Source organism: Eschrichtius robustus, chromosome 2 (genome assembly GCF_028021215.1).
Source record: "Eschrichtius robustus isolate mEscRob2 chromosome 2, mEscRob2.pri, whole genome shotgun sequence".
Lineage (NCBI taxonomy): Eukaryota > Metazoa > Chordata > Mammalia > Artiodactyla > Eschrichtiidae > Eschrichtius > Eschrichtius robustus.
Genome location: NC_090825.1, coordinates 94964000 through 94990553, shown reverse-complemented (window position 1 = coordinate 94990553; position 26554 = coordinate 94964000). Strand labels below are relative to the sequence as shown.

Here is a 26554-nt window from a genome sequence, read left to right as displayed (position 1 = left end):
TGGTCTTACATTTAGGTCTTTAATCCATTTTGAGTTTGTTTCTGTATATGCTGTTAGAGAATGTTCTAATTTCATTCTTTTACATGTGGCTATCCAGTTTTCCCAGCACGACTTACTGAAGAGACTGTCTTTTCTCCAGTGTATATTCTTACCTTCTTTGTTGTAGATTAATTGACCATAAATGCATGGGTTTATTTCTGGGTTTTCTATCCTGTTCCACTGATCTATATGTCTCAGGTAGATTGCTTATGTCCATGTCACTTAGTTCTTCTTCTGGGGTTTTATCTTGTTCGTTTGTCTGGAACATATTCCTCCATCGCCTCATTTTGTCTAAATTTCTATTTGTATTTTCATGTATATGGCAGGTTATGTTTCTCTACCTTGGAGAAGTGTCCCCCTGTAGGAGATGTCCTATGCATCCCAGCAGTGAACTCCCCTCTTGTCACCCAAGGGTCAGGGGCCAGCTGGTCCCAGGGTAATGTCTGGCCTGCCTTTGCAGATTCGGTCTATAGGCTGTTAATTGTTTGGCCTGAGGTGTCCCAGCACTGAAGCCTACAGGTTGTTGGATGGGGCCAGGTCTTGGTGCTAACGATCCAAGCAAGATGTCAGCCTCCAGGGGAGTTCATGCAGATAACCACTACTGATATATCCGCCACCAGTGCCTGTGCCCACAGGGTGGGCCACAGCCGCCCCCCTGCCTCCCCAGGAGACCCTACAAGACCACCAGGTAGATCTGGCCTAGAGTCCTATGAAATTACTGCTTTTGCCTTTGGTCCTGGTGTGAACGAGATTTTGTGCACGCCTTTTAAGAGTGAAGTCTCTATTTCCCCCAATCCTGTGGAGCTCCTGCAATCAAGCCCTGCTGGCCTTCAAAGCCAAATGCTCTGGGGGATCCTCTTCCAGAACCCCAGACCCCCGGGCTGTGGGTGGCCTGATGTGGGGCTCAGAACTCTCACTCCTGTGGGAGATCATCTGAAATATAATTATTCTCCAGTTTGTGGCTGTCCCACGGGGTGGGGGTGGGGGCATATAGGATTTGATTATATTGTTAGTCTGCCTCTCCTACTGGTCTTGCTGTGGTTCCTTCTTTATGTCTTTAGTTGTAGATCTTTTCTGGTAGGTTTCAGACTTTTTCATCGATGGTTGTTCTGCAGATTGTTGTGATTTTGGTGAGCTCATGAGAGAAGGTGAGCTTAGGGTCCTTCTACTCTGCCATCTTGGCCACTTTCTCCCTCATTGTGGTTTTGATTTGCATTTCCCTGATGATTAGTGATGCTGAGCATCTTTTCATGTACCTGTTGGCCATCTGTATGTCTTCTTTGGAAAAATGTATACTTAATGTTCTTCTACTCATTTTTTAATCAGGTTTATTTTTTTGGTATTTAGTTGTATAAATTCTTTATATATTTTGGATATTAACCCCTTATCTGATATGCAGTTTGAAAATATTTTCTCTTATCCTGTAGGTTGCCTTTTCATTTTGCTGATTGTTTCTTTTGCTGTGCAGAAGCTTTAAAATTTGTTGTAGTCCCACATGTCAATTATCACTTTCGTTGTTTGTGCTTTTGGTATCAAAAACCATTTCGAAGACCAACATTGAGGAGCTTATTCCCTGTGTTTTCTTCTAGGAGTTTTATAATATCAGGTCTTATGTTTAAGTCTTTAATCCATTTTAATTTTTGTGAGTGGTTGGAGAAAGGGTCCAGTTTCATTTTTCTGCATATGCTTATCCAGTTTTCCCAGCACCATTTGTTGAAGAGACTCTCCTTTCCCCATTGGTTTTTCTTGGCTCCCCTGTCAAATATTAGTTGACTGTACATGCAGGGCTTTATTTCTGGGCTTTTGATTCTGTTGCATTGGTCTATGTGTCTATTTTTATGCCAGTACCATACTGTTAATTACTACAGTTTTGTAATACAGTTTGAAATCTGGAAGTGTGATGCCTCTGCTTTTGTTCTTCTTTCTCATGATTGCTTTGGTCTTTTGTGATTCCACTCAACTTTTAGGATTTTTTTTTTCTATTTCTGTGGAAAATGTCATTGGAACTTTAATAGGGATTGAGTTGAATCTGTGAATGGCTTTGGGGTTGGGGGTTGATGTCAGCATCATGGTGGCATGAGTTGTCCCTTTTTTCTTTCCCTTTTATTTGCAACAAACTGGTTATTCACAACCAAACAAACGTGCTTCTTCACATTACACCAGAACACAGAGGGTGGGGTGGGGGAGGGGAGGTGAGACTAGTGAATGCAAAACAAGGCAGACATGCAAGGGAGACAGAGAATCTGTGGAAGTCCAGACAGGCTAGCAGGAGAATCAGGCATGCCATTGGACCAGGCGAGAGACCAATTTGGAGGCAGAGGAAAAGGAGAATCTCAAGAAGTCAGCCCTCCTTCCCCAGGGTGACATGACATGCTCTGGGCTTTCCCAGCAGTAGCAATAGTGACTTCCCTCACAGAGGAGGTGGAAAGCAAAAGGGTGTGAGTGACTGACCACTGGGCTGCACAGGTCACAGGAGGATGGATCTGTTTCTCTCCAGCAGCATGGATTTCTGAGGAAAAAACCTCTGTGACTGAGGGGGGTGGAGGGGAGGAAAGGAAGAGAGGCAGACAAGTATATCAAAGGCCACTAAAGGAACAAGTGCCCTGCTGTCGGCTTCAAGATTTCAAGGGGCTTCCCTGGTGGTGCAGTGGTTAAGAATCCGCCCAGCAGTGCAGGGGACACGAGTTTGAGCGGTAGTCCGGGAAGATCCCACATGCCTCGAAGCAGCTAAGCCCATGAGCCACAACTACCGAGCGTGCGCTCTGGAGCCTGCAAGCCACAACTAATGAGCATGCGTGCCTAGAGCCCGTGCTCTGCAACAAGAGAAGCCACCACAATGAGAAGCCCGCACACCACAATGAAGAGTAGCCACCGCTCACTTCAACTAGAGAGAGGCCACGCGCAGCAACGAAGACCCAATGCAGCCAAAAATAAAATAAAAAATAAATAAATTAAAAAAAAAAAAAAGATTTCAGCAGGAGGTTCAACCCCAACTTGAGGAACTCCCTACTGGGCAATGGGCACCCAGAAAGCCCCAGGGGCTAAGCCCACACTACACCCTACTCTGCTGCTAGCTTTTTCTAAACCAGTTTGTTTGTTTATTTGTTTGTTTGTTTTAACCAGGTGCTCCCAAGTGCAACCCCAGAGCTAGTTCAGGTGAAGGGAGCCAAAAGCTTGACCAACGGCGCCACCGTGTGGAAAACAAAAGTTTCTAATTGCCCATCTGTTCAACTGAACAAAGTAAACAAGAAAGGTGTGTGGTGTTTCAAATGCAACAGCAGAGGCATATTTCATCACTAAGAAAAATCATGGTAATATGGTGTAACAAAAAGAACAATAATTCTCTAGCAACTGAACCCAAAGGCACAGACTATTGCAATCTAATTGATAAAAAATTCAAAACAGCTGTTATGAAGAGATTCAATGAGCTACAAGAAAACTCAGAAAGGCAATTAAATGAACTCAGGAGTAAAATGAATGAATAGAAGGAGTTATTTACCAACGAGACGGACATTTTTAAAAAGAACCAGACAAAAATTCTGGAGCTGAAAAAGTCAATGAATCTGATAAAGAATACATTAGAGAACTTAGGAAAAGAGGCAGAAAGATCAAAGAGGAATTAGCGACCCACAGGATAGAAACGTAGAAATGACTCAGAAGAGTAAAGACAAACTAAGATTTTTTTAAAAGTAACGAAACCCTATGAAAACTATGAGATATGATGAGAAAAACAAATAAAAGAATAATTGGTCTACCAGAAGGAGAAGAGTGGAAGAAGGGAGCAGAGAGTGTATTTAGAGAAATAAGAGCTGAGAATGTCCAACCCCTGGGGAAGGAATTGGACATACAAGTCCAAGAAGCTAATAGAACACCCTATTATCTCAATGCAAAAATAACTTCCCAAGATACATTTTAACGAAATTGTCAAAAATCAATGATAAAGATAGAATCTTAAAGGCAGCCAGGGGAAAAAAAGAAAGTAACCTACAAAGGAACTCCCACTAGGCTATCAGCATATTTCTCAGCAGAAATGCTACAGGACAGGAGAGAGTGAAATACATATTCAAAGAGCTGAAAGGTAAAAATTGCCAGCCAAGAATACTTTATCCAGGGCTTACCCTTCAGATATGAAGGAGAAATACTTTCCCAGACAAACAAAAACTGAGGGAATTCATCACCACTAGACCTGCCTTGTAAGAAATGCTGAAAGGATTCTTCAAGTTGAAATGAAAAGATGCTCGACTTCCCTGGTGGCACAGTGGTTGAGAATCTGCCTGCCAATGCAGGGGACACGGGTTCGATCCCTGGTCCGGGAAGATCCCACATGCCGCAGAGCAACTAAGCCCATGCGCCACAACTACTGAACCTGCACTCTAGAGCCCGTGAGCCACAACTACTCAAGCCTGTGCACCTAGAGCCCATGCTCTGCAACAAGAGAAGCCACTGCGATGAGAAGCCCACGCACCGCAACGAAGAGTAGCCCCCACCTGCCACAACTAGAGAAAAAGCCCACGTGCAGCAACAAAGATCCAACACAGCCAAGAAAAAAAAAAAAAGATGCTAATTAGTGACATAAAAGTAAATCAAAGTGCACTATACTCTAGCAATGGTGAAAAATAAACAGTCAGAACATAGATGACTTTTTAACAATTTTAATTTTTCCAATCCACAAATTTCCAATTGTTTGTGTCTTCTTCAGTTTCCTTCAACAAAGTCTTGTTTTCATTCTACAAATCTTTGACTTCCTTGATTAAATTTATTCCTAGGCATTTTATTGTTTTTGAAGCTACTGTAAAAGGGATAGTTTTCATTTCTTTCTCAGCCCTTTAGATTTTTAGTGTATAGAAATGCACCTGATTTCTGTATGTTAATCTTACATCCTGCAACTTAACTAAATTTGTTGATTAGTCCCAACAATTTTTTCATAGAGTCTCTGGGATTTTCTATATATAAAATCATATCATCTGCAAATAATGTCAATTTTACTTCTTCCTTTCTGATTTGGATGACCTTTCTTTATCTTGCTTAATTGCTCTAGCTAGGACTTCCACTACTATACTGAACAAGAGAGGTGAGAGTGGATATACTTGTCTTGTTCCTGATCTTAGAAGAAAAGCTTTCAATTTTTCTCCATTGAGTATAATATTATAATGTTACCTGTGGATTTGTCATATATGGTCTTGATTATGCTGTAGTATGTCCCTTCTATAACCAATCTGTTGAGGGTTTTTACCATGAAAAGATGTATTTTGTCAAGTGCTTTCTCTGCATTTATTGAGATGATCATGTGATTTTTATCTTTCATTCTATTAATGTGGTGTAAAACATTTATTGAGTTACATATGTTGAACCATCCTCACATCCTAGGGGGATGAATCTTACTTGGTCATGTGTATAATCCTTTCAGTGTGTTCATGAATTCACTTTGCTAATATTCTGTTGAGAATTTTTGTATTTATATTCATCAGGAATAATGATCTATAGTTTTCTTGTCTTGTAATGTCCTTACCTGGCTTTGGTATCAGGGTAATGCTGTCCTCCTGTAATGAGTCTGGAAGTGTTCCCTCCTCTTCAATTTTCTGGAATAGTTTGAGAAGAATAGGTGTTAAGACTTCTTTAAATATTTGGTAGAATTCCTCCGTGAAGCCCTCCAGTACTGGAGTTTTGTTTGTTGGGAGGGTTTTTGTTTTGTTTTGTTTTGTTTTATTTTATTTTGTTTTTACTAACTCAATTTCATTACTAGTAATTGGTCCATTCAGATTTTCTATTTCTTCCTGATTCAGTCTTGGGAGGCGTGTGTTTCTAGGAATTTATCTAGGCTGTCTAATTTGTTGGCATATAACTGTTCATAGTAGTCTCTTATGACCTTTTGTATTTCTGGAGTATCAGTTGTAACATCTGCTCTTGCATTTCTGATTTTAATTTATTTGCGTCTTCTCTCCTTTTTTTTTTTTTTTTCTTGGTCTAGCTAAAGGTTTCTTTAGTGTAGCTAAAGGTTTGTATATTTTATCTTTTTGAAAAGCCAGCACTTAGTTTCATTGATCTTTCCTATTGTTTTTTCTGGTGTCTATTTCATTTATTTCCACTCTGGTTTTATTATTTCCTTCCTTCTGTTAACTTTAAGATTAATTTGCTTTTCTTTTTCTAGTTCTTTGAGATGTAAAGTTAGGTTATTTATTTGAGATCTTTCTAATTTCTTAATCTATGCATTCCTTGCTATAAACTTCCCTCTCAGAACTGCTTTTGCAGCATCCCATAGGTTTTGGTATGTTGTGTTTTCTTTTTTGTTTGTTTCAAGATATTTTTTTATTTCCCTTTTGATCTCTCCTTTGACCCATTGGTTGTTCCGAAGTGTGTTGTTTAGTTTCCACATATTTGTAGATTTTCCAGCTTTCCTTTTGTTATTGATTTCTAATTTTATACCACTGCGGTTGGAAAAATAGTTGGTATGATTTCAATCTTCTTAAATTTGCCAAGACTTGTTTTTGTCCTTTCGCATGATTTATCTGGAGAATGTTCTGTGTGCACTTACCAGAATGTATATTCTGCTGCTGGATGGAATGTTCTATATATGTCTGTTAGGTCCATTTGGTCTAAAATATGGTTCAATTCCAACATTTCCTTGTTGATTTTCTGTCTGGATGATCTAGCTACTGCTGAAAGTGGGGTATTGACATCTATTATTGCATTTGTTGTCTCTTTCTCCCTTCAGACCTTTTAGTATTTGGTTAGTATATCTAGGTGCTCCAATGTTTGGTGTGTATATTTATGACTGCTATATCTTCTTGATGTATTGACACCTTTATCATTATATAATGACTCTGTCTCTTGTTACAGTTTTTGGCTTAAAGTCTGCTTTGTCTGATATAACTATGGCTACTCTACTTCTTTTGGGTTTCTCCTTGTATCTTCTTCCATCCCTTTACTTTGAGCCTATGTGTGTCCTGAAAGCTGAAGTGAGTCTCCTATAGGCAGCATAAAGTTGGGTCTTGTGTTTTTATCCATTCAGCCATTCTGTGTCTTTTGCTTGGTGAATTCAATTCATTTACACTTAAGAGTAATTAAAGATATGTAAAGACTTACTATTGCCATCCTATTGATTGCTTTCTGGTTGTTTTGTATTTCCACTGTTTCTTTTTTCCTTCTGTTTATGCCTACACTTGTAAATTGGTGATCTACTAGCTTTATGAACTTGGATGTCCAAGTCTCTCCCCACATCTGGGAAGTTTCCAGCTATTACTTCTTTAAATAAACTCTGTCCCCTTCTCTATCTCTTCTTCTGAAACACTTAACTATTCTAATATTTGCCCTTTTGATTGAGTTCCATAGATCATTCAGGCTTTCTTTGCTCTTTTTTTATTATTTTCCTTTGTTCACTTCCATGTTGTCTCTAAATTCCTACCTTCTAAGTCACTAATTCTATTTTCCACCTAGTCTGCTACACATGCTCTTTACTGTAATCTTTTCATTCACTCTCCTGCTCCAGAATTTCTGTTTGGTTGTTTTTTATCATTTCTATCTCTTTGGTCAAGATCTCATTTTGTTTGTTCATGTATTTTCCCCCTAATATCATTGAACTATCTTTCTGAGTTTTCTTGTAGTTCACTGAATTTCTTCAAACAGCTATTCTGAATTCTTTATCAGCTAGATCACAGTTTTCTGTAGCTGTGAGCTCAGGTGTTGGAGAATTATTCATTTTAGGGGTGAAATATTTTCTTGGTTTTTCAGGTTCCTTATATTTTTGTGTTGCTGTTTTTCCATCTGAAGTAGAAGACAACTCCTTAAATCTTTATTGGTTGCCTTCAGATGGGGCAGTGATCACTGGTGCTGCTATATCTGGGGTTTCCTCAACTTTTGAGGGTAGACCTGCTCCACTCTCTTGTTCCCTCTTGAGGTGGCAGAATTCTTTAAGATTTTACATCTTTTCTTACTCCTGTAACTCACCAGGCTGACTGCTGGAAACCTCTTATGTCTTCCAGAAGGTGGCGCTACAGCTCTAGTTTGTAGTTTCTCCCTGGTCCATTTTTCTAAGAGCACTCTGATTACTGGACCTGCTCTCTCACCTCTGTACTCTGGAGCACCCATAAGGATCCATCCACAGAATGGCGGGGGGGGGGGCGGGGGGAGGGGCACGGGTAGGATTGTGGGTTTAGCACTCCAGGTGATGCGGGTGCCCATGGACCCAGTGGTAGGATTTTCCAGTGGGATAATCCCAAAAGCTTGAGGGTGACTTCCTGCTGAGGTGCTGAAGTAGTCAGCAGGAACCTCCTTAATGCCTTTTGATATTCTTATCTGCTTCCTTCCCTTTGTCCTCCTCTCCCCAGTCATGGAGGTCCCACCTCAGTACTCTGGGTGCTGCTGGAGAGAAATGGGTTTCTCCAGATGTAACCCACAAAACTGGGGTAGCTGGGCACTCACTCACAGCTTTCCACCTCCTCCACAGGAGAGGTCACCAATACTTGACAGCTTAGCCCTATGTAGGCATTGCCCTGCATGGGGAAGGGGGCTCTGGGAGAGTTCCTTCCTCTCCACTGTGTACAAACTCTTATCCTTCCCGTCTTAATGGTGTACTGGTATCTCCCCTCAGGCAGGCTGGACTTGTACAAAATCCTCTTGCTCCTGGGTATCTGAATAGGCCAGTACTCTCCAGGGTTTTCCCCTACTGGAGTGAGCAGGGGTGGGGCAGGCTCGCTGACTCCCTTGGGTCTGCAGCCCTTACCATGTCTGTTTGTCTATTTTTGGAAGCACAGGTAGGTGAGAGTCCTCCCAGGTCCCTTGGTGTAGGGTGGTAGGTCCCACAGCTCCCCACGAGGAACTTTTGTTCATGGAGAGATGTCTTAATTAATTGCTAAAAAGCGGGGAGAGAAAAGAGCAACATCTTACGTTGCTATGATGCTGACGTCACTCCCTATCAATTCTTAGGTATCGATCTATTACAGAAGGTAATTCTGACATAGAAATTATGTTCTCCAATTTCTGTGATCTTACATGGGTAGTAACCACACCTCTTCTTCACCTGCAATAATTGGTTACTCTTCAGTTTGATCTCTCTCTCCCTCTCCACACACAAAATACATATATATTTTAACATCTGGTTTTGGAGTCACACTGAGTGAGCTGTGCTAAGTCAGCAGCTGCACCACCAGCAACAGAGTCCTAATGAAACCTATCTCCCAAATAGCTGTGATTTTCACTATACGAGTCATGATAGCTATTATTTTTGGTGCTCTGAAAGACACTTTTTTTGGTCAGACTTCAATAAGCTATGGAGGAATGGAGGATGAGGACTCTTTTCCTTGCCAACAAGATCTTTTGATATGAGCATCCTGAAATGAATGGAGGGCTGCTGTAGATTAAAGGTGAAGTACAACTCTTGTTGCAACCCTGGAGGAAGCATTTCTGGGATCCAAGACCTCTGTACCATAGATCCTAGAGTTTGTGATGACAGGAAACACAAATTCCCCTGGTGGGTCACTGGGAGTGGTGTAAGTCGAGCCACTCCTACTTCTACCCATTGGTGCCTGGACCCCTGTGGTCTACCTGTTGGGAACAGAGCACCATATAACGGTTGTCAATTTAGGCACCTAGTGCCTCAGGTATGCCTTTTTAAAAGACCATTACATTGCCCTATCAGTCCAGCAGCTTCAGTTGGGCAGCATATAACAAGGTCCGTTGACTTCATGGTTCTGCATTAATTGCAGCACTTCCTTTACTGGATTCCTTGGTCCTTTGTGATGCTATGTGGGCTCCCATGTAGGTTGATCAGACCCTTTGTAAATCCTTCGATAGCAATGTTGGTTGAGGTTATGCAGCCAAGAAACAAAAGCTCATATCCAGAATATGTGTCAATTCTATCAGGATTAATTCACTCCCCTTTCTAAAATGGAAGGGGCCCAAAATTAAATACCTGCCACCAAGTGGCTGCTTGGTCTCCTCAAGGGAAGGTGCTGTATCAGGGGCTCAGCATTGGTCTCTGTTATTGGTAGTTAGGACATTTGACACAAGCAGTAGCTAAATCAGCCTTGATGAGTAGGAGTTCATGCTGCTGGGCCCATGTGTAGCCCTCAACCCCTGGATCTTCCATTCCAGCTCCCGTTGTGTCAACACTGAGGCCAATAACAGAAGCACAATAACACTGTGCTGAGTCATTCTATTTGGCAGTATAGTATCTCTTCAGATGATTTCTATAGGTAACACATGATTCAAAAATCTTCATATTTTCATGCTTATTCCTATATAGGTCTATCCACATGCCTCTTCCCCAAACCTTGTCCTTGATCTTCCAATCTTTCTCTTTCCCAAGACTTTGGCTAACCAACCAAGTCATTAGGTATTGCCTGTGAGTCCTTGGGCCACTTTTATCTTCACATAGAGTGGATGCCCACATATATAACCCAAAGTTCTGCCCACTGGATTTCTCCACACTATTATCTTTCCCTGGAGCTGAAGGAGAGGCAGTGGTCAACAGTGGAGAATGAAATTGGGATCAGGACTTGTGCAGCTTATTTATGCCCTCTGGCTCCATTCTTTCCCATGTATCACTTGCATCTTACTACAGATTGTTGCTAGTTCTGCCAAACCTTATGACTTTGTGACTTTGACAGATCCCAGCTCAGTTCTGGATGTATGATCACTTCTATGATCAGATGCTTGTCTCAACCAGGGCCCAGGAGTACCCGAGGAACTGTTTTTCAAATTACGTGTTAATTTTCCACTACAGGTGGCATTGTCTGACTGCAATGGGGTTTATGTTGTAATTGTTCAACTGGGGCATGCCATAAGCAGCACATGGCATCTTTTGCCATAACTAACAGCTCTGATATCATTGGGTCTGTCAGGGAGTATGGTTCAAGAGGGAGGGACACTTACATTGCAGGCTGGACCTGCTGCAGATCCCTTTCCTGTTCTGGGTCTCACTCAAATCTAGAAGCTGTTTGTATGAATGGGCTGGAATAGTGTTCCCAGTATAAAATATGCTGCCTCCAGAACCTGAAGAGTCCCACCAACCTCTGTGTTTGCTTCTGAGTGGGGGAGCTGTGAAATACAATAATTTGTTTTTTTACTTTGAAAGGGATAGGTTGGCATATCCTAGATCATTGGATTCCTAAAAACTTCACTGCTGTGGTAGGGCCCTGAATCTTCACAGGGCTTATCTTCCACCCATGGAGGGCATGTATCTTACCAAAGGCTTCGATGTGCTTGCAACTCCTTGTTCATCCAGTTCAAGTAACACAATGTTATCAAAATGTGGACCAATGTGATAGTATATCCAGATGACCCAGATCCTTTCTGACTATGTTATGTCCTGAGGGCAAGTTAATATCCATAGTACACTGCTGTGTATCCATAATGTGAACTTTCTGGTCCTCCCACCTAACAGGGATGGAAAAGAAGGCATTTAGCAGATCAATGGCCATATACCATCTATCTGAGGCCTTGTTCATCTTCTCTAACAAAGACATCACATCTGGTACAACACCTACAATTAGAGCTACAGCTTGGTCCAGTTTGCAGTAGTCCACTGTCATCCTCCAGGATCCACCTGTAGGGAACTGGTCAATAAATGGGTATGTGATGGAGGCCACCATTTTAAAATCTTTTAAGTCTTTAAGTGTCGTACTAATCTCTCTCCTCCCCAAGACGCAATATCGTTATTTATTTCCTATCTTGGCTGTGAGTATGGGGGCAGTTGCAAAGCTTCCACTTAAGTCTTTCTTTCTATAATAGCTCTTATGCCACAGATAACTGTCCATGCCACTTATATCTGGGGATGGGGAAAAATGACCAATAGGTGGATTTGTAGACCTGGCAGACTCACTATGAGCTATACCTGGGCCAGGACTAAATTTATTACCTAGCCCCCATATGCTCCCACTGTAATGGGGGCAGGGACCAAATGATGATATTTGGTCCCTAGTTATCAGTGTCAGCTTGGAAACTGTGCCTCAAAATCCTCAAAACATTGGGTATTTTCCATTTCCCAGTGTATGGTTATCCAAGTAAATAAATCCCTTTAAGGAAGTAGTTGAAAAATCATTAATATTATGCACTTGCCATGGTGTGCAGGGTCCTTGCTCCTGGAGATCTGGTCCTTCTGTCAATCAAGGAGTTCTGGGTCTGAGAACTGGCTCAGGACCAGAAACTGGAACAAAAGTAATGACTTTATTGCGGTGGCTGCTCTCAACCTCCTGATCATCCATTTTTTAGTTCTTTAGATTATCTAGATCGGGCAACGCCCTTACTGGCTGACCATCTACCTTGTACCTACCGAAGCTTCGTTCCATTAACCAGCTCTATAGCTCTCTGTGGGTCAGGATCTTTGGTTGCCACTCTGACCCTGCAGTTCATTAAGATAATTAGCCCACTATGCACCTCCTGGTTAAGTGCCACAACCTGGCATCTATTATTTCATGATCTCATCATCCCCACTGTTATCAGGGCACCCAGCTCTGTGGCAGCATTTCCTACTATAAGTCCTGGCCTTCAGAAGACAGCCACTACCGAGTTTCTAAATGAGGCCGGTGTCCCTATAAACAGTGACATATTCCTTATTGCTTTGGTAAATGGAGGAACTTCCAGGCTGTCTTGCCTTACACAGTATATTCACTTTAGCCCACACACTTCTCTAAGGTTTGTAATCTCTTCTTCCGCTTGTCTGCTTGGATGTTCTGTTATACTTCACTTAGCTGGGCCAAGTGTAGTGGCTCAGCCTTTCTCCAAGCTTCCAAGAACTACCCTAGCAGTGTATCAGCACTGTCTCCTCAGGTCCCTGCCAGAGTGTTGAATGTTCTATCATTGGAGAGCTTACATATAAAACACTCTCCCTCATCCAGCTTTATGTTCCTTCCCCCTTAAGCCAGAACCCTCAGGATCCAGGCCCAAATATATTCTCTTGGCTCTTCCAGGTTTATTTTGGCAAGGTTCTGCAACAACTTTGGCAGCCCTAGCACTTCCCTGGCCCAAATATGTTGTGTCTCGACCCGACTGGCTTGGTGATCAGAGCAGGTGAGGCAAAACCTGAGGAGGGTGCATGTTAACCTGCAAGGCAGAAGCTTCTGCATCCTCTCCAAGCAAGGAGGAGGAAGGGAGTGAGTGGTAGCTTAATGGGAAGAAGTGGGCTACTTCTGTAGGTCCGTATCCAAGATTTTTGTCCCTGACCTTGGCTTAGCAGACATGATGAGGCTGGAATCCAATCTTCTCTTGAACTTTGCCAATCTTACAGTTAAGGCCTGGGCCTGATCCTCAGCTTTTTCTGTCCTCCAGCTGCAAGAGATGAAAGTCTTTTTATACGTTGTTAAGAAGCCCTTCTGGCCTTCATACATAGCCTTTAATTGGTAATTAATCACTCTCAGCATTTCTCTAATGGAACGAATGCCTGCAAGAACAGCCATCCACTTCCATACTCTTCATAATTACTAGTGCTCTTATATTTCTCAAATGCCTTAGACACTGTGCCTACCAAGGCATTCCCGGTTCACCATCAGTGAGAGTTTCAACAATTACACTGCTATGGCATGCTAGTGGCGAACCATGCTCCATCTGCCACCGGTAACATGGTCTTCGGTTGCCAGCCTGCCAGAGGGTGGTCCAGCTCCAAAATCTCATTTTGGAATCTGCTTCCTCAGACCATTCTTGGCTTTAACTGTCTCAGATGGGCTTCCCTGAAAACCAGACTGAGATGGTGATTTGCATGCAAGCTAATCACTGTGATACGCCCTTGGGATCAAACCCTGAAATCTAAAGGAAGTAGGATGAGGCAGAGGGAAGAGTTAAACTGCAGTGCAGTCACGACAAAGGCCTCAGCCGATCCCATGGGTAGCACTGGAGCTGGGATGGCCTTTCCGAGTTGTCCTGCCTTAGCCAAGTGGGTTGGGCTTTTATAACTTGGATGTAGGATGTCTCTGGAGAGGAGTCGTGACTTCAGGTGAAGTAGCTCCCTTCGGCTGGTGGCAATTCTCAGCAAGTCAGCTGAGTGCTCTTAGCCACCAACACTGCCAGCAGCTGAGGAAATGAGTGCTTCAGTCCTAAAGGATGCATGCCAGAGCATCCACTACAGGCACCGAGGCACCTTCTCCTCTGCTTTACCCCAGAGTCCACACGCACAGCCTCGGAATTTTAAAATATCACCAATACCAGGATTACAGAAAACAATTTAAGTTGGGGGGTGGGCAGGGAAGGTCTTTTTGTCTTTAGTGGTGTATAGTCAAGAGTTTTAAAGTCATGTGAAGCAGTTCCCCTTTGGGTGATTATGCCACCAACTCATCGCATAGTTCAATTTATCTGCTTTGCTTTTAATTTTTAGGGTTACTTTTTTAAAATTTAAGTTCGATTACTAATTACTTAAAATAGTTACAGGGTTTCAAAACAAGGTACATTCCAAGAAGTCTAGCTTCTATCCCCACACTTCTGCCGTTTCCTCCTTCTCACTATATATGTATGTTGTATATATGTGTGTGTGTATGTGTGTATATATATATGACTTATCCTTTCATTTAGAAGTACACACAACACACACACCACTCACTCTCCCTTTTTCTTAGATAACTGGTAGCATACTGTGATGGTTAATTTTGTGTGTCAACTTGACTGGGGCATGTGGTTGCCCAGACATTTGGTCAAACATTCTGGGTGTTTCTGTGAGGGTGTTTTTGGTTGAGAGTAACATTTAAATCAGTAAACTGAGTAAAGCAGATTGCTCTCCCTAATGTGGATGGGCCTCGCTCAATCAGTGGAAGGCATGAATAGAATTAAAAGGCTGACCTCTGTCCAAGTATGAGAAATTCCTCCTGCCTGACTGCCTTCAAGCTAGGACATCGGCAGTTTCCTGCCTTCAGACTTTGAGTCGTATAATAAATCTCTTAAACAAAATCATCAACTTGATGATTTTATTTAAAAAGATTTATTATAAGGAATGCACCCATGTGATTATGGAAGCTTATAAGTCTCAAGGTCTGCAGAGTGAGTTGACAAGCTGGAGACCCAGAGAGCCTAAGGTGGAGTTCCAGTCCAAATCTGAAGGCTGGAAAACCAGGAGAGCTGATGGTATAGTTCCAGTCTGAAGGCTGGCAGGCTTGATACACAGGATGAACCCATGTTTCAGTTCAAGACTGAAGGCAGGAAGAAGCCAACATCCCAGTTTGAAGGCAGTCAGGCAGGAGGAATTCTTTCTTACTTGGATGAGGGTCAGCCCTTCTATGCAGGCCTTCAACTGATTGGATGAGGCCCACCCACATTAAGAAGGGCAATCTGCTTTACTCAGTCTACTGAGTTAAATGTCAGTCTCATTACACACACACACACACACACACACACACACACACTACTGGTTCTGAAGAACCCTGACTAATACACACACCATCAATATACTTTTTTCCATCTTGATTATTTTTCACTTAACATTATATTCTAGGGATCAATTTTCAGCAATATAGAGAGATATTTTTCATTTTGATAGCTTCATAGGACTCCATAATGTGGATGTAATCCAGCTTTTCAACCAATCTCCTTCTAATGGACATTTGGGTCATCCCAGTCTTTTGCTATTACAACTAGTGTGGTAGCTACAATAACTTATTCAACCATTTCCTTACTGGTGGGCGTTTAAGGTATCTCCAGTTTATTATTATTATTATTTTGCTTTAAAAAGTTGATGAAATAATTACCTTTGTATATAAAGATATCCAGGAATGCTAAGAGAATAGAGAGTTCCCAAAGTGAGTCACAGGGTATGTATGATATGTGTATTTTTGATTTTTAAAAATTTTCACAGAACTTGGCATATTATTTTTTTTTTAAGTTACAGTAAATTACATTCCCATGAGCAATGTATGACAGTTCTCATTCCTCACATCCTCTCCAACACTGGATACTGTCACCCCTTCTAATTTTTGCTAATATGACAGGTGAAAATAAAATCTAATTGTCCTTTAAACTTGCATTCCCTGGCTACTAGTGAGATTAAGCATCTCTACATATTTAGCGGTCACTGAGATTTAGTTTTCTATGACTTGCCTACTTCTGTCATTTGCACATGACTGGGTTTTCTTTTTCATACTAGAATATAGTAAAAGATGAAACCCTTTTGACTATTTCTTGAGGTTAAAGTATGATCCGGCCCAGAAGTTTCCCTAATTTTGGTACATTCTAACCAAATCAAAACTTAAATCTTTCCATAATCTACCCCCACCCCCCAAAAAAAGGGAAAAGAGAAAAGTGTGGTACTGCATATATGTCCATGAGGACAGGGACTTGTTCGCCTGGCACATTCAAATGACTGAAGACCAGGGACCTCCCTGCATGTTCTGCTTAGCATAACCTTACTCTAGGACTTTTATACATCTCTGAACTGATGGAAATCCCAATAATCACAGACTGAGTTTCCTGTTGCCTCAGTAGGATGGGGCTTAGAGTCAGATTAATTTTATTTAGAAAAAATAGTGACTTTTCTTACACCCCAGAGCTTGGAGTAAAATTCATACATGCCACACATCTAAGGAAATGTTTCAAAAAATAGTATTTGGGGAGGGAGGACTAGAACTAGAAGGAAAACCTTAGTCTAACTGGAAGAAGAATCCCACTCATGGATCCCAAGATAAGATTAAATAAGAAAGTGTGGGCAAATTATGAGAAACCAGAATACGAGAGTATTAGGACTTAAGAAAGTTTTGACTTTGGGATGAAACAAGTGGGGCCCCAAAGGGGTTTTTTTTTTTTTTTTTTTAATTAATTTATTTTTGGCTGTGTTGGGTCTTCGTTTCTGTGAGGGCTTTCTCTAGTTGCGGCAAGCGGGGGCCACTCTTCATCGCGGTGCGCGGGCCTCTCACTATCGTGGCCTCTCTTGTTGCGGAGCACAGGCTCCAGACGCGCAGGCTCAGTAATTGTGGCTCACGGGCCTAGTTGCTCCGCGGCATGTGGGATCTTCCCAGACCAGGGCTCGAACCCGTGTCCCCTGCATTAGCAGGCAGATTCTCAACCACTGCGCCACCAGGGAAGCCCCCCAAAGGGTTTTGTGTTCAAAAGCAACTAAGTATTTTCTATGAAATTATTTTTCATCATCTCAGCAAGAAGGGATCAGATGCAAGACTTAAACCTATGTGTATGAAACGGATTTTGCAATTTCTCAATATGGATTTTAGAAAAAGATTTGTCATCTCCCACTCCAGATCTCATCCTACACAATATACTATGAGATACACTACTCTTGACTTGTGAAATAATTGAGTTTTAGAATAATGAGGTTCTGGATATTAAAAATATAAGTATAAATTAAATAATCAACATTAACAGCTGCTTAACAGTGATAAAATATACTTTTATTTACTTCGTTGAGTCAGAGGGTCATAAAAAAAATTATTGCTAAAGTAGATACCAGGCAAACAGAACGGTGCTTTAGAAGTCCAGTTACCTTGGAGTTTATTTAAACTAAGAGAAAAAGGTCATAATGTTTTCATGCAATACATACTTCGTTCTTTAAATAACAATTCTGACAAATAACGGAAAGAATTAAGGAATGTTGTATTTGTGATCCATATAAAACACCAACATTTTAGGTTATACATAATTTAAAGAAATGTCCCAAACACTTTTCAAAATACTGTAGTAGCCAATACATAGAGGCATGCCTTAGGTGGCCATAGGAATGCAGTTTAGAAAATAAAGAAAAAAATCACACTGTAACTACTCAATTTCTTCAAAAATCACTGAGCAAGAAAAGCAACAATGAACTTCCATACTGATTTTACATAACTTCTATACAGTACCTTGACTTAAATCCAAGAGCAAAAGTTAAGACTCTCCTCCTCTATTTTTGGTAAACAACTGCATGGTAAACTTAGATGACTTTTCCCCCGGATTTTACCTGGGAGTGGCCTTTTAAATTTTTTATTTAAAAGAGGGCAGGTTTGGCACTTTTATACTGATGTCACCAATGTTAATATTTCTTGGGATCTCAGGAAGATTCATATTCTTTACAGCTGATACAGCACGGGCTGGAGCTCCCGCTAAGCCAGCCTGTATACAGAAGCAAATAAAAGAAAAAGAAAATGTACAGCTCAGGTGTAGCCCATCAAAAGACACTAAAACTGGAGGACAATGATAAAAGAGTTTCATATAACAAGCTTAGAGACCAGATGGTAGTTTGAATTGGTATGGAATGGTTACTTTGAAATACTAATCTATAAAGAGAAAACAGTTGACACCTTAAAAAAATACAGTGAATACATGCAATGATAACAATGTAAAGATTTAAATACAAATTAACCTGTACTACCGAAACATCACACACAATATTCAAATGACAAAGCTAGATCTTCACCTATATTTTGATTTAACTGACTTATGATATAAACATTAAAGCATATTTTACATTAGTTTCCTTATTAGACATCTCTTGCAACAACTGTGATAGATTTTGGGTTTTTGCTTTTCAACTGTCATTTATTATTAATATATGCTGTGAAATAAAAACTGAAAGTAATAAATAATGTTCGTTTAGTTTCTTAGGGCTAAACCCTTAAAACATTTCAAAACAATAAAGTTTTTAAAAATTATTTTTTAAAACTGTAGAGGCTCTTCTAAACTTTTCTAGGAAAGTTCTAGGACATTAAAAAAAAAAAAAAAATCAGGCTTTTAAAGTGAAGCCTCAGGACTTCCCTGGCGGTCCAGTGGTTAAGACTTTGCTTTCCAGTGCAGGGGGTGCGGGTTTGATCCCTGGTGGGGGAGCTAAGATCCCACATGCCTCGCAGCCAAAAAACCAAAACATAAAACAGAAGCAATATTGTAACAAATTCAATAAAGATTTAAAAAAAAAATAAAGTGAAGCCTCAATCCAAAGAGAACAGTTCTGCCTAAAAATGAAACTGCAAGAAGAGGATCAATCCAACCCTTCAATGAATTAGTAAAAATATAATGATTAAAAATATTTTGTCATATAAAGTAGATTCAACATATGTTCAGTTTACAATATACAAATTTAGAGAAAGAACAGCATAAATGCAAAAGGTAGGATATATATAAATAAATGAATTCTAAAATTTCCAATACCATTAGTGTACAATATTTGGCTTTCATCTTAGTTGGAAAATTTATAATTTGTGAAATAATTTTGAGAAAATATGCTTAAAAAGAAAAGAAAAATGCATATATATCACTTTTCTCAAATAGCTACATCAACAGTCTTCATATTTTTACGATTTAATTTATATACCAATTAGATTTCATCAATTTTTATTCAGGTTATGTAATAAAGCCAACAAACACATGTGAATTCAGTGTCATACATTATCTTGCACAAAAGCAATTAAGTAACAAAAACAAATCTTCTACTTTGCTTAGATTACATATATGAGACAGTGTCCATGTAATCAGAAAGATTAGTTTTAATGTCCCTTTTTGTAATTTAGTTTTTTTCTCTCATGTAATCCTACCTCTTCCGTTAATTAAAAATATAATAATAATAAAGCTGTTACCTGAGAAAAATCTTGAGTGATACAAAATAGGCCAGTGTAAACTATTTGCTGAATAAAGGATACAAACATTGTTAAGCAATGAAATAAAAGCCATGGATTATCAAGTTAGAATTGGAAATAATAGAAAAATCAGTAAAATAGTATTTAATAATATATATGGTCCACACAGGCAATGATAAGGGTGATATGGATGAAAAACTCCATACCCAATTAAAGACTGAATAGGGTTGGAGAATTCAATTTTTATAATTTAATGGAGTGTAGTTGTTTTTGATGTATAACTAAAAATTTGATTGACCTCTACATTTATACCTACCTGAAGCAATGCAGTTTTTGTTATACCCCACCTCTCTCCAACTGCCCCCAAAAAGATGTTAGAGATATAGATGAATATTATTTAGGGTAGCATGAATCATATTCAAAAGGATCTTTAACTTGATGTTTTCAAGTTCAGTGTTTAGCTACCAAAATTTAGAATGGTTTAGAATCAGAGAAGACTCTTAATTCAAAGAGCTTCCTTTTGCTAGGAAGTATGTTGTTTGCCAAGGGAACAAAAATTATTTTACAAACTTATAGACAACCTGGAACTAAGTATCATTTTTCCAGTAGAAGGATTTTATAATTTTTCTAACTAAAAAATCAATTTGCCACTATTTCTACTTTGGAATTTCTATACAGGGTGCTAATTATGAGTAGGCTGTAGAAAAGTAATGACAAGGTATTTAACTATAAACATTTTAAAAGGCATGAATTATTAGAGGATTTTATTATTGAGAAAAAGAGAGAAAAGGTAGGGTGTGTATGTGTGTGTCCGTCTGTCTGTTTTACTGGATGCTATGGTTAACATAAGTAGTAAAAACACTTTTTTTCGTATAAAATGTCATTGTCAAGAAGCCTTCTTTTCCATAATACCCTGTACCATGAGCAGCTAAACTAAAGAATAAAACTTCATCCTGTTAAATTTCATTAGATTAAGTTGTTTCTTTGTGACCACAGATGGTGTTGACTGTTAGCTGCTAATGAGAATACATAAAGTCAATATAGCAATTGATTTCAATAGCATATATGTGCCAAATTCATATTATGTAAAACCAAAAGAAGTTTCTAAGTCAACAAACTACAATTTCTCTAAACATAAGCAGCAAGCCATAGACATGCAAAGGATGGTAACTACTCAGAACACGCAAATGAATTAAGAGAATCAAATTATTTCTCAAGCATGTTCAATACTTTTGTGTAGTATGTCACAAATTTAAAGGATAGGAAATTTAAAAATTGTAATGTGTACTTCAATTAAGTTTTAATTAAGCTAACATTTTAAGAAATCAGATTCTGTAGAATATAAAATGTAAAGAAAAATATGAGAAGGACTGTTGATCGCTACTCAGATGCTTACATGAGCTGTCAATGTTTATATACAAAAACTCAGGGCTTAAAAAAAAAAACACTTCATGTCACTCAGGTAGTTAACACCAGAACTGCTATAAAACACATTTCAGTTTCAGACTTCCATGAACATGAAGTCTGAAACATTTTTATTAAAGAATAAAATGTAAAAGAGGTAATTTGCCATTAGGAAATCAGTTTGCCAACACAAAGGTATAAAGGAATTTTCATCTTAGTTAAGATTTTTTTTAGTAAGATATACTCAAAACAACAAGATAACTTTTATTAAACACAATTTTTTTGAACACTAAAATTTACAGAAATTAAGTTTACCTGACTTGTTAGTGGTATGTACAATTTAAAATGTAAAAATAAGATACTTCTGACAGTACAGCATAGTTCTTATAGATTTAAGATTACACAGTTGACATAAAGCAGAAATAAAGAGAATGAAACCCTACTGGAGAAATAACTTGTTTCCATCTATGTTGTTATACTCGAGCACCACCATGGCAGGTAAACTGCAGCAACTCCACTAACAAAAACAAATACATGAATCCAAAGCAGTTAAGAGTATGAATCGGATGGAAGAATGAAGTACAGTATATAAAAGAATGGTCATGTTTTCTCTCCCATGAGATTAAATAAATTAACAGAATTAAGAGAAAGAAAACAAAATGAAGTCTGCAAGTATACCAAAATGAGGCCAAACAGAAGACTTATACAGACATACTCTCAGAAATTTCAAGCACTTGAATCACAAAGATAGTAATGGATGGATATGATTTGTTTTTGATTTTGTTTTTAAATTGCCAGACCCAAAAATAAACAAAATATGTGCAAGCGAAACTGAAAAAGCAGCATTACTAAAATATATTTCAAAGAATCTGAAGACTCCCTTTTCCTCATGCAATAAGCAATTAGCTTTCTCCAAGGGAAAAGGAAAGAACCTAGATATTTACTTCATCTAACACATAAAATATCCTACCATCTTAAAATATTTTTTCAAGCTTGATATATAGCATAATAAGATGGTAGTTGAAATAATTTGTACATACTAAAACCTTTACCCACCCATTCTGCTGGAAGTTGCTATATGCACATTCATAATTTTGACCTAACAGCAAAGTGAAAGAACATCAACATTAATAAACACAGTATTAAATGGTTTCAGACTCAAAATCATTAACAAAATAATGGCAGATTTTGAAAGCATGCTTTGAGCAGAATAGAAAATGTCAATATTTTAATTTCTGAATTTAAGGCAGAATAACTTTTAAACTGGGGACAGGCTTGCTCTTTGCTTTAAAGGCAGTGCTTTAATACTGCAATTATAAACAGATTAGAAATGCTGATGACGGTCCTCTAGTAAGCAAGAACTATGGCATTTTATGAAAATTTTTACCAAAATGAGAATATTTAAAAAATTTTAAACCTTTCAGTACTAGTCATTTTATGTAATCTTAAATTATAGTTTTAATTTCTAGCATAGGATTTACCTGTGTGAAATAAATATAGCAGACTGATGTCATTTATGGATTTAATATAAACAGTTTTGACCCTCACAAGTGACCTCAAGGGTCCTCATCATAATTTTGAATAAGAGAGTAACTGTGCATGTCAAAGTAGAGGGGCAGAACCAACTCACAAGCTGACTTTCCAACATCTGTATCTTAGGGCCGCTTTTCTTGTTCTCTATTGTTTGAAAATAGATACTTGATTAAAAAAAAAAAAAAGCAAATTACTAGTTCTAGTGATGGAAGTTATAAGACCTAAGTGATTGATGGTTCTTTGGTAGAAAAAGCAATTTAACATAAATTAAAGACTGGAACATAGAAACTGGCAGTGACTGAGATCAATGGAGTAAATGAGACCATTACATATTTTCTATTCCCAGGATAAAGTAATACAGATCCAGGGTCCAAAAGTGGTGTCCCTAGCTTCATAATACATAGCCCACTAACTCGGGATAAGAAATTGTAAAGCTACCTGTATGTTGCTGCTTCTTAAACACATCCAGAAAGTAGTAATTTAGTGTCTAAAAAGCAATGCCAAATTCCCAGTGGCATTTTTCTAATTACTAAAGTGGTTAATCTAGCTTGTTAAGTTTACACATTTTTTCCCTGCATGGCACTCAATAAACTATTTTCATTTTGAAATTTTTAAATGGAAGTATATGAACATTTTCATTTTCTTGTAATGGCTTTGTACAAAAAAGTTGTTCATCAACATCTCTACATGGAAATGTTTAAAGCGTAATTCACACAGGTAACTTATGGTGTGAAAAATGCACAGGAACTAGCAGAGGAAATTTAGTTTTGTAGGGCTAGGAGTCTATTTAAAACATTTCCAGTTTTTGCCAATATGCTTTGCAAAAATTTTCAGGGTTTACAATATCTTATTGAGTCTTACTATGATATGTTTGGATATCAGAAGGTTGCTACAGTGAAAATCCATTTTATTTTGGTCAATATACTTAATTCCATGTTTTAGAGTATTTATTTCTATTTTAGAAGATATCTGATCTTACTTTTTGTTGGCTACTTCTAATATTCACCTGTTAGTCAAAACTGCAAAAGCAATTGTTAAGACTTTGGAACTGAAAACCATTAGGTGGGGGGAAGGGGACTATTTAACAGTCACTGTTCTAAGCCTTTACCGGTTCCCACTTTGTATGCTAATCTCTAAAGGTTCAGCTTTTGGTTTTTAAATTCACAGCTTCCAAAACCCAGCATGCAATTTTATGTTAGAATCCTAATTTAGAAACGTGGGGGAAAAAAATCTGTGAGAGTTAAATTAAGGTTCTGCCATATGATGCTCAAAATAAACTCTGATTTACATACAAAGTAAATTGTCATTTCTACAAATGTAATTTGTCAGTTAAATGACAATGTTTAAAAAAAAAAAGAACAAAAAAATTTAAACTTTCCTTTTACAATGCAGGCAGACAAAACAGAACAAACATGACATCAATGATATACTAGTAAAATACACTAAGTCCAATAAAAGATGAATAAACTACAAGGAGAAACTAGAATGGAAAATAGGCTACAGGGACTATATGGGTTCATTAACACAAAGAATTTTTGAGTCTGGCCTAAATAATTAATTGCCTTTGACATCATTTTGCTTTCCCTTTGTTAAAGTACATTTTTCTCAAAGTCAGCAATACCTTGTCTACCTGTCCTGTCTGGGAGATTGAAAGATAAAGGTCTGTAAGAGAGAAGAATGGAAAGAGCTAGAAAGATCAGGATGTTCGGAAAAAAGAGGACTGACTTTTAAAAAGTAGTGACTAAATTCAGACCCATTTATTCATCTTGAAAATCACATGAAATACATAAAAGCTAACAAGTCTCCCCAACCCCACCCCTCTACCTCCACCCCCAGGGAGTCCTTTTAGTCCTAGGCAGATTCCTGAGTGCCTCTTACACTTCCCCCAAATCCCACCAACCTCCCAGCTTAAACCCTCCTTTCCCAAGATCCCAATGTTATAGTAAACCATTTATCTATCAAAGCAGGATAGATGAAAATATTTTCAGAGCATATCTTTGCTTCTCATCTCTTTAAAGATCTGGGTGATCTTTGCTTCTACCTGTCTAGGTAATGGGAATTAAACTGGTTCACTTTTGACTGTTACCGGAAATATACTACTTTTAAGATAAAATAATAAAATCTTTGATTTCTGACAAAGTAAAGGCAACTCGATACATCCATGTTATATTTTAAAAGCTGTATCTTAATTATATCTAGGCTTTTTAAAAGATAAATGATATTCTAAACATTACTTAAATTAATTTTTAAAACATGATAAACAGGTATCATCAATCATGGTATTCTGAACTTTAAGATTTGCTTTGTAACTTTTTGCTTACATAATACATTTTAACTAAAATTTTGTAAGAGTAAGATTAATAAAAGCTTATAACTTGCTCTCAAATAATTTTGGATTATTCTGCAGCCATATATTTGGTAGCTATAACCAGTTTAAATAACATGGAAAAGGAACCCATATGAAAACTTTTGACATTTCACTGCGTCTAGAATAAAGCTGGTAGCCTTCCCAACATACTTAAAATATATGAAAATTACTGAAAAATTACACAAAGTCAACATTATTTCAACACAATTTCTTAAAGTATGATCAGAACTATATGGCTTCACCATGACTCAAAATCCTACTTTATGAGGAAAATACTAGCAGACATCACATATAGAGAAACACTTGATAAACATATGTTAGTTTATCCATCAGATTTAAAACATACTTTTTTTGTAAAGGAGAAAAAGAAAAACTAATTTGGTAGCAGATAACAATTGATTATACATGTTAAAAGACAATCAGTGGATGAAAAACAAATATTCACCAGTATTCAAAACCATTTTAAATAGCATGTTTAAATAGCATGTTTCTGTTAAAGGACTTTAAGTTATAATGTTCTTATAACTATTTCCACTGAAAATGTAAATTCTGTATTTTACTGCTCTTTATAGATAAAAAAAAACTGGCTCACTAACAAAGTTTTACTGGACAATCAAAAAGCAAATATCCATTATGTAATTATTACAGGTCCTTCATGACTTCTGTCAATATTATATATAGCAAACTAAGGAGGAAAAGGGGGTCAGGAGGGAGGAAGGGCACCACCAATGGAAAGGAGTTAAATACCTGGAAATGTGATAATTCCAGACAAGAGGTCGATATATTTTTACAGATGATTACACGGAATTCACAAATTACCACATATCCACTCATTTTAGACTAATTATTAACGGATTGTATCACTGTCTGTCTCTTGGCATTTAAAATCTACATCCATACAGTTTTGTAAAGCAAGGTTTAACAGACATAAATTTCAAGTTATCATTTTAAGACTTTAAAAACTATGGCTTAGAGTTTATAGTAAAACTTTTGCCATATTGAACAATACACTGCAAGCCAACTCTACTAAATAATATTCTTAGCCCTTTTCCTTGTCCTAAAACAACATTTTCTCTATTAATCTAGTTTGTTTTCCCTTTTCAAAAACCAGTATTTTAGAAATTGGCTGTAGAACACACAAAATATATACAATTACTTAAAAAGAGTCATAATTTTAAGCTCTTCCCCATTACAACCCTCTCCTTTGGGAAACCAAGAAGGATGATAACTTGAGATAAGGAGAAATGAAGGACTATTTTAATTTAAAACAGAACATTGGAAAATGTTTTTATACAAAATTTCAACTGTTTCTAATCCTCAGATTTCAGATTTATCCACCATCCTGTGTTTCATTCCATTCCAATGAGCATAGCATTTTAAGCTGATCCTTTGAAGAGCCAACAAGATAAAAATTCTTCAGAACTCACCTGTTGTAAATTAATGCTAGCATATTTTTAATATCTTTCTGCTTTTATAGTAACATTTACTTTAGATCAACCAAATAACTGTACTAATAATTATAAATAAAATTAGTTTTCTGCATTATGACTATAAATATCAAAGGTAAGAGTATCCTCAAACATGTATAGTATTGAATGAGATATCAAGGCTATTCATCTTTCTAAAATTCTGTATAGCAGTAAGAAACAATCAAAATTATGTAAACTTGAGTGGCCCAGCTACAGCGCCTGTTACTGATATTTCAGCCTTGTTACTGAGGGAAGAGTCATACAATTCTAAAGTA

General features: G+C 38.1%; 1 protein-coding gene across 1 annotated transcript in view; it reads right to left on the bottom strand.

The window, feature by feature from the left end:
* Window positions 1-17329: 17329 nt before the first annotated feature.
* The window catches only part of AP3S1 (adaptor related protein complex 3 subunit sigma 1), a 68903-nt gene continuing 59678 nt past the window's right edge, over window positions 17330-26554 (bottom strand). Inside the window, exon 6 of the mRNA XM_068535753.1 lies at window positions 17330-18048. Within this exon, the coding sequence (XP_068391854.1) occupies window positions 17920-18048 (129 nt within the window). The 3' untranslated portion in view covers window positions 17330-17919. The remainder of the gene's footprint in view (window positions 18049-26554) is intronic.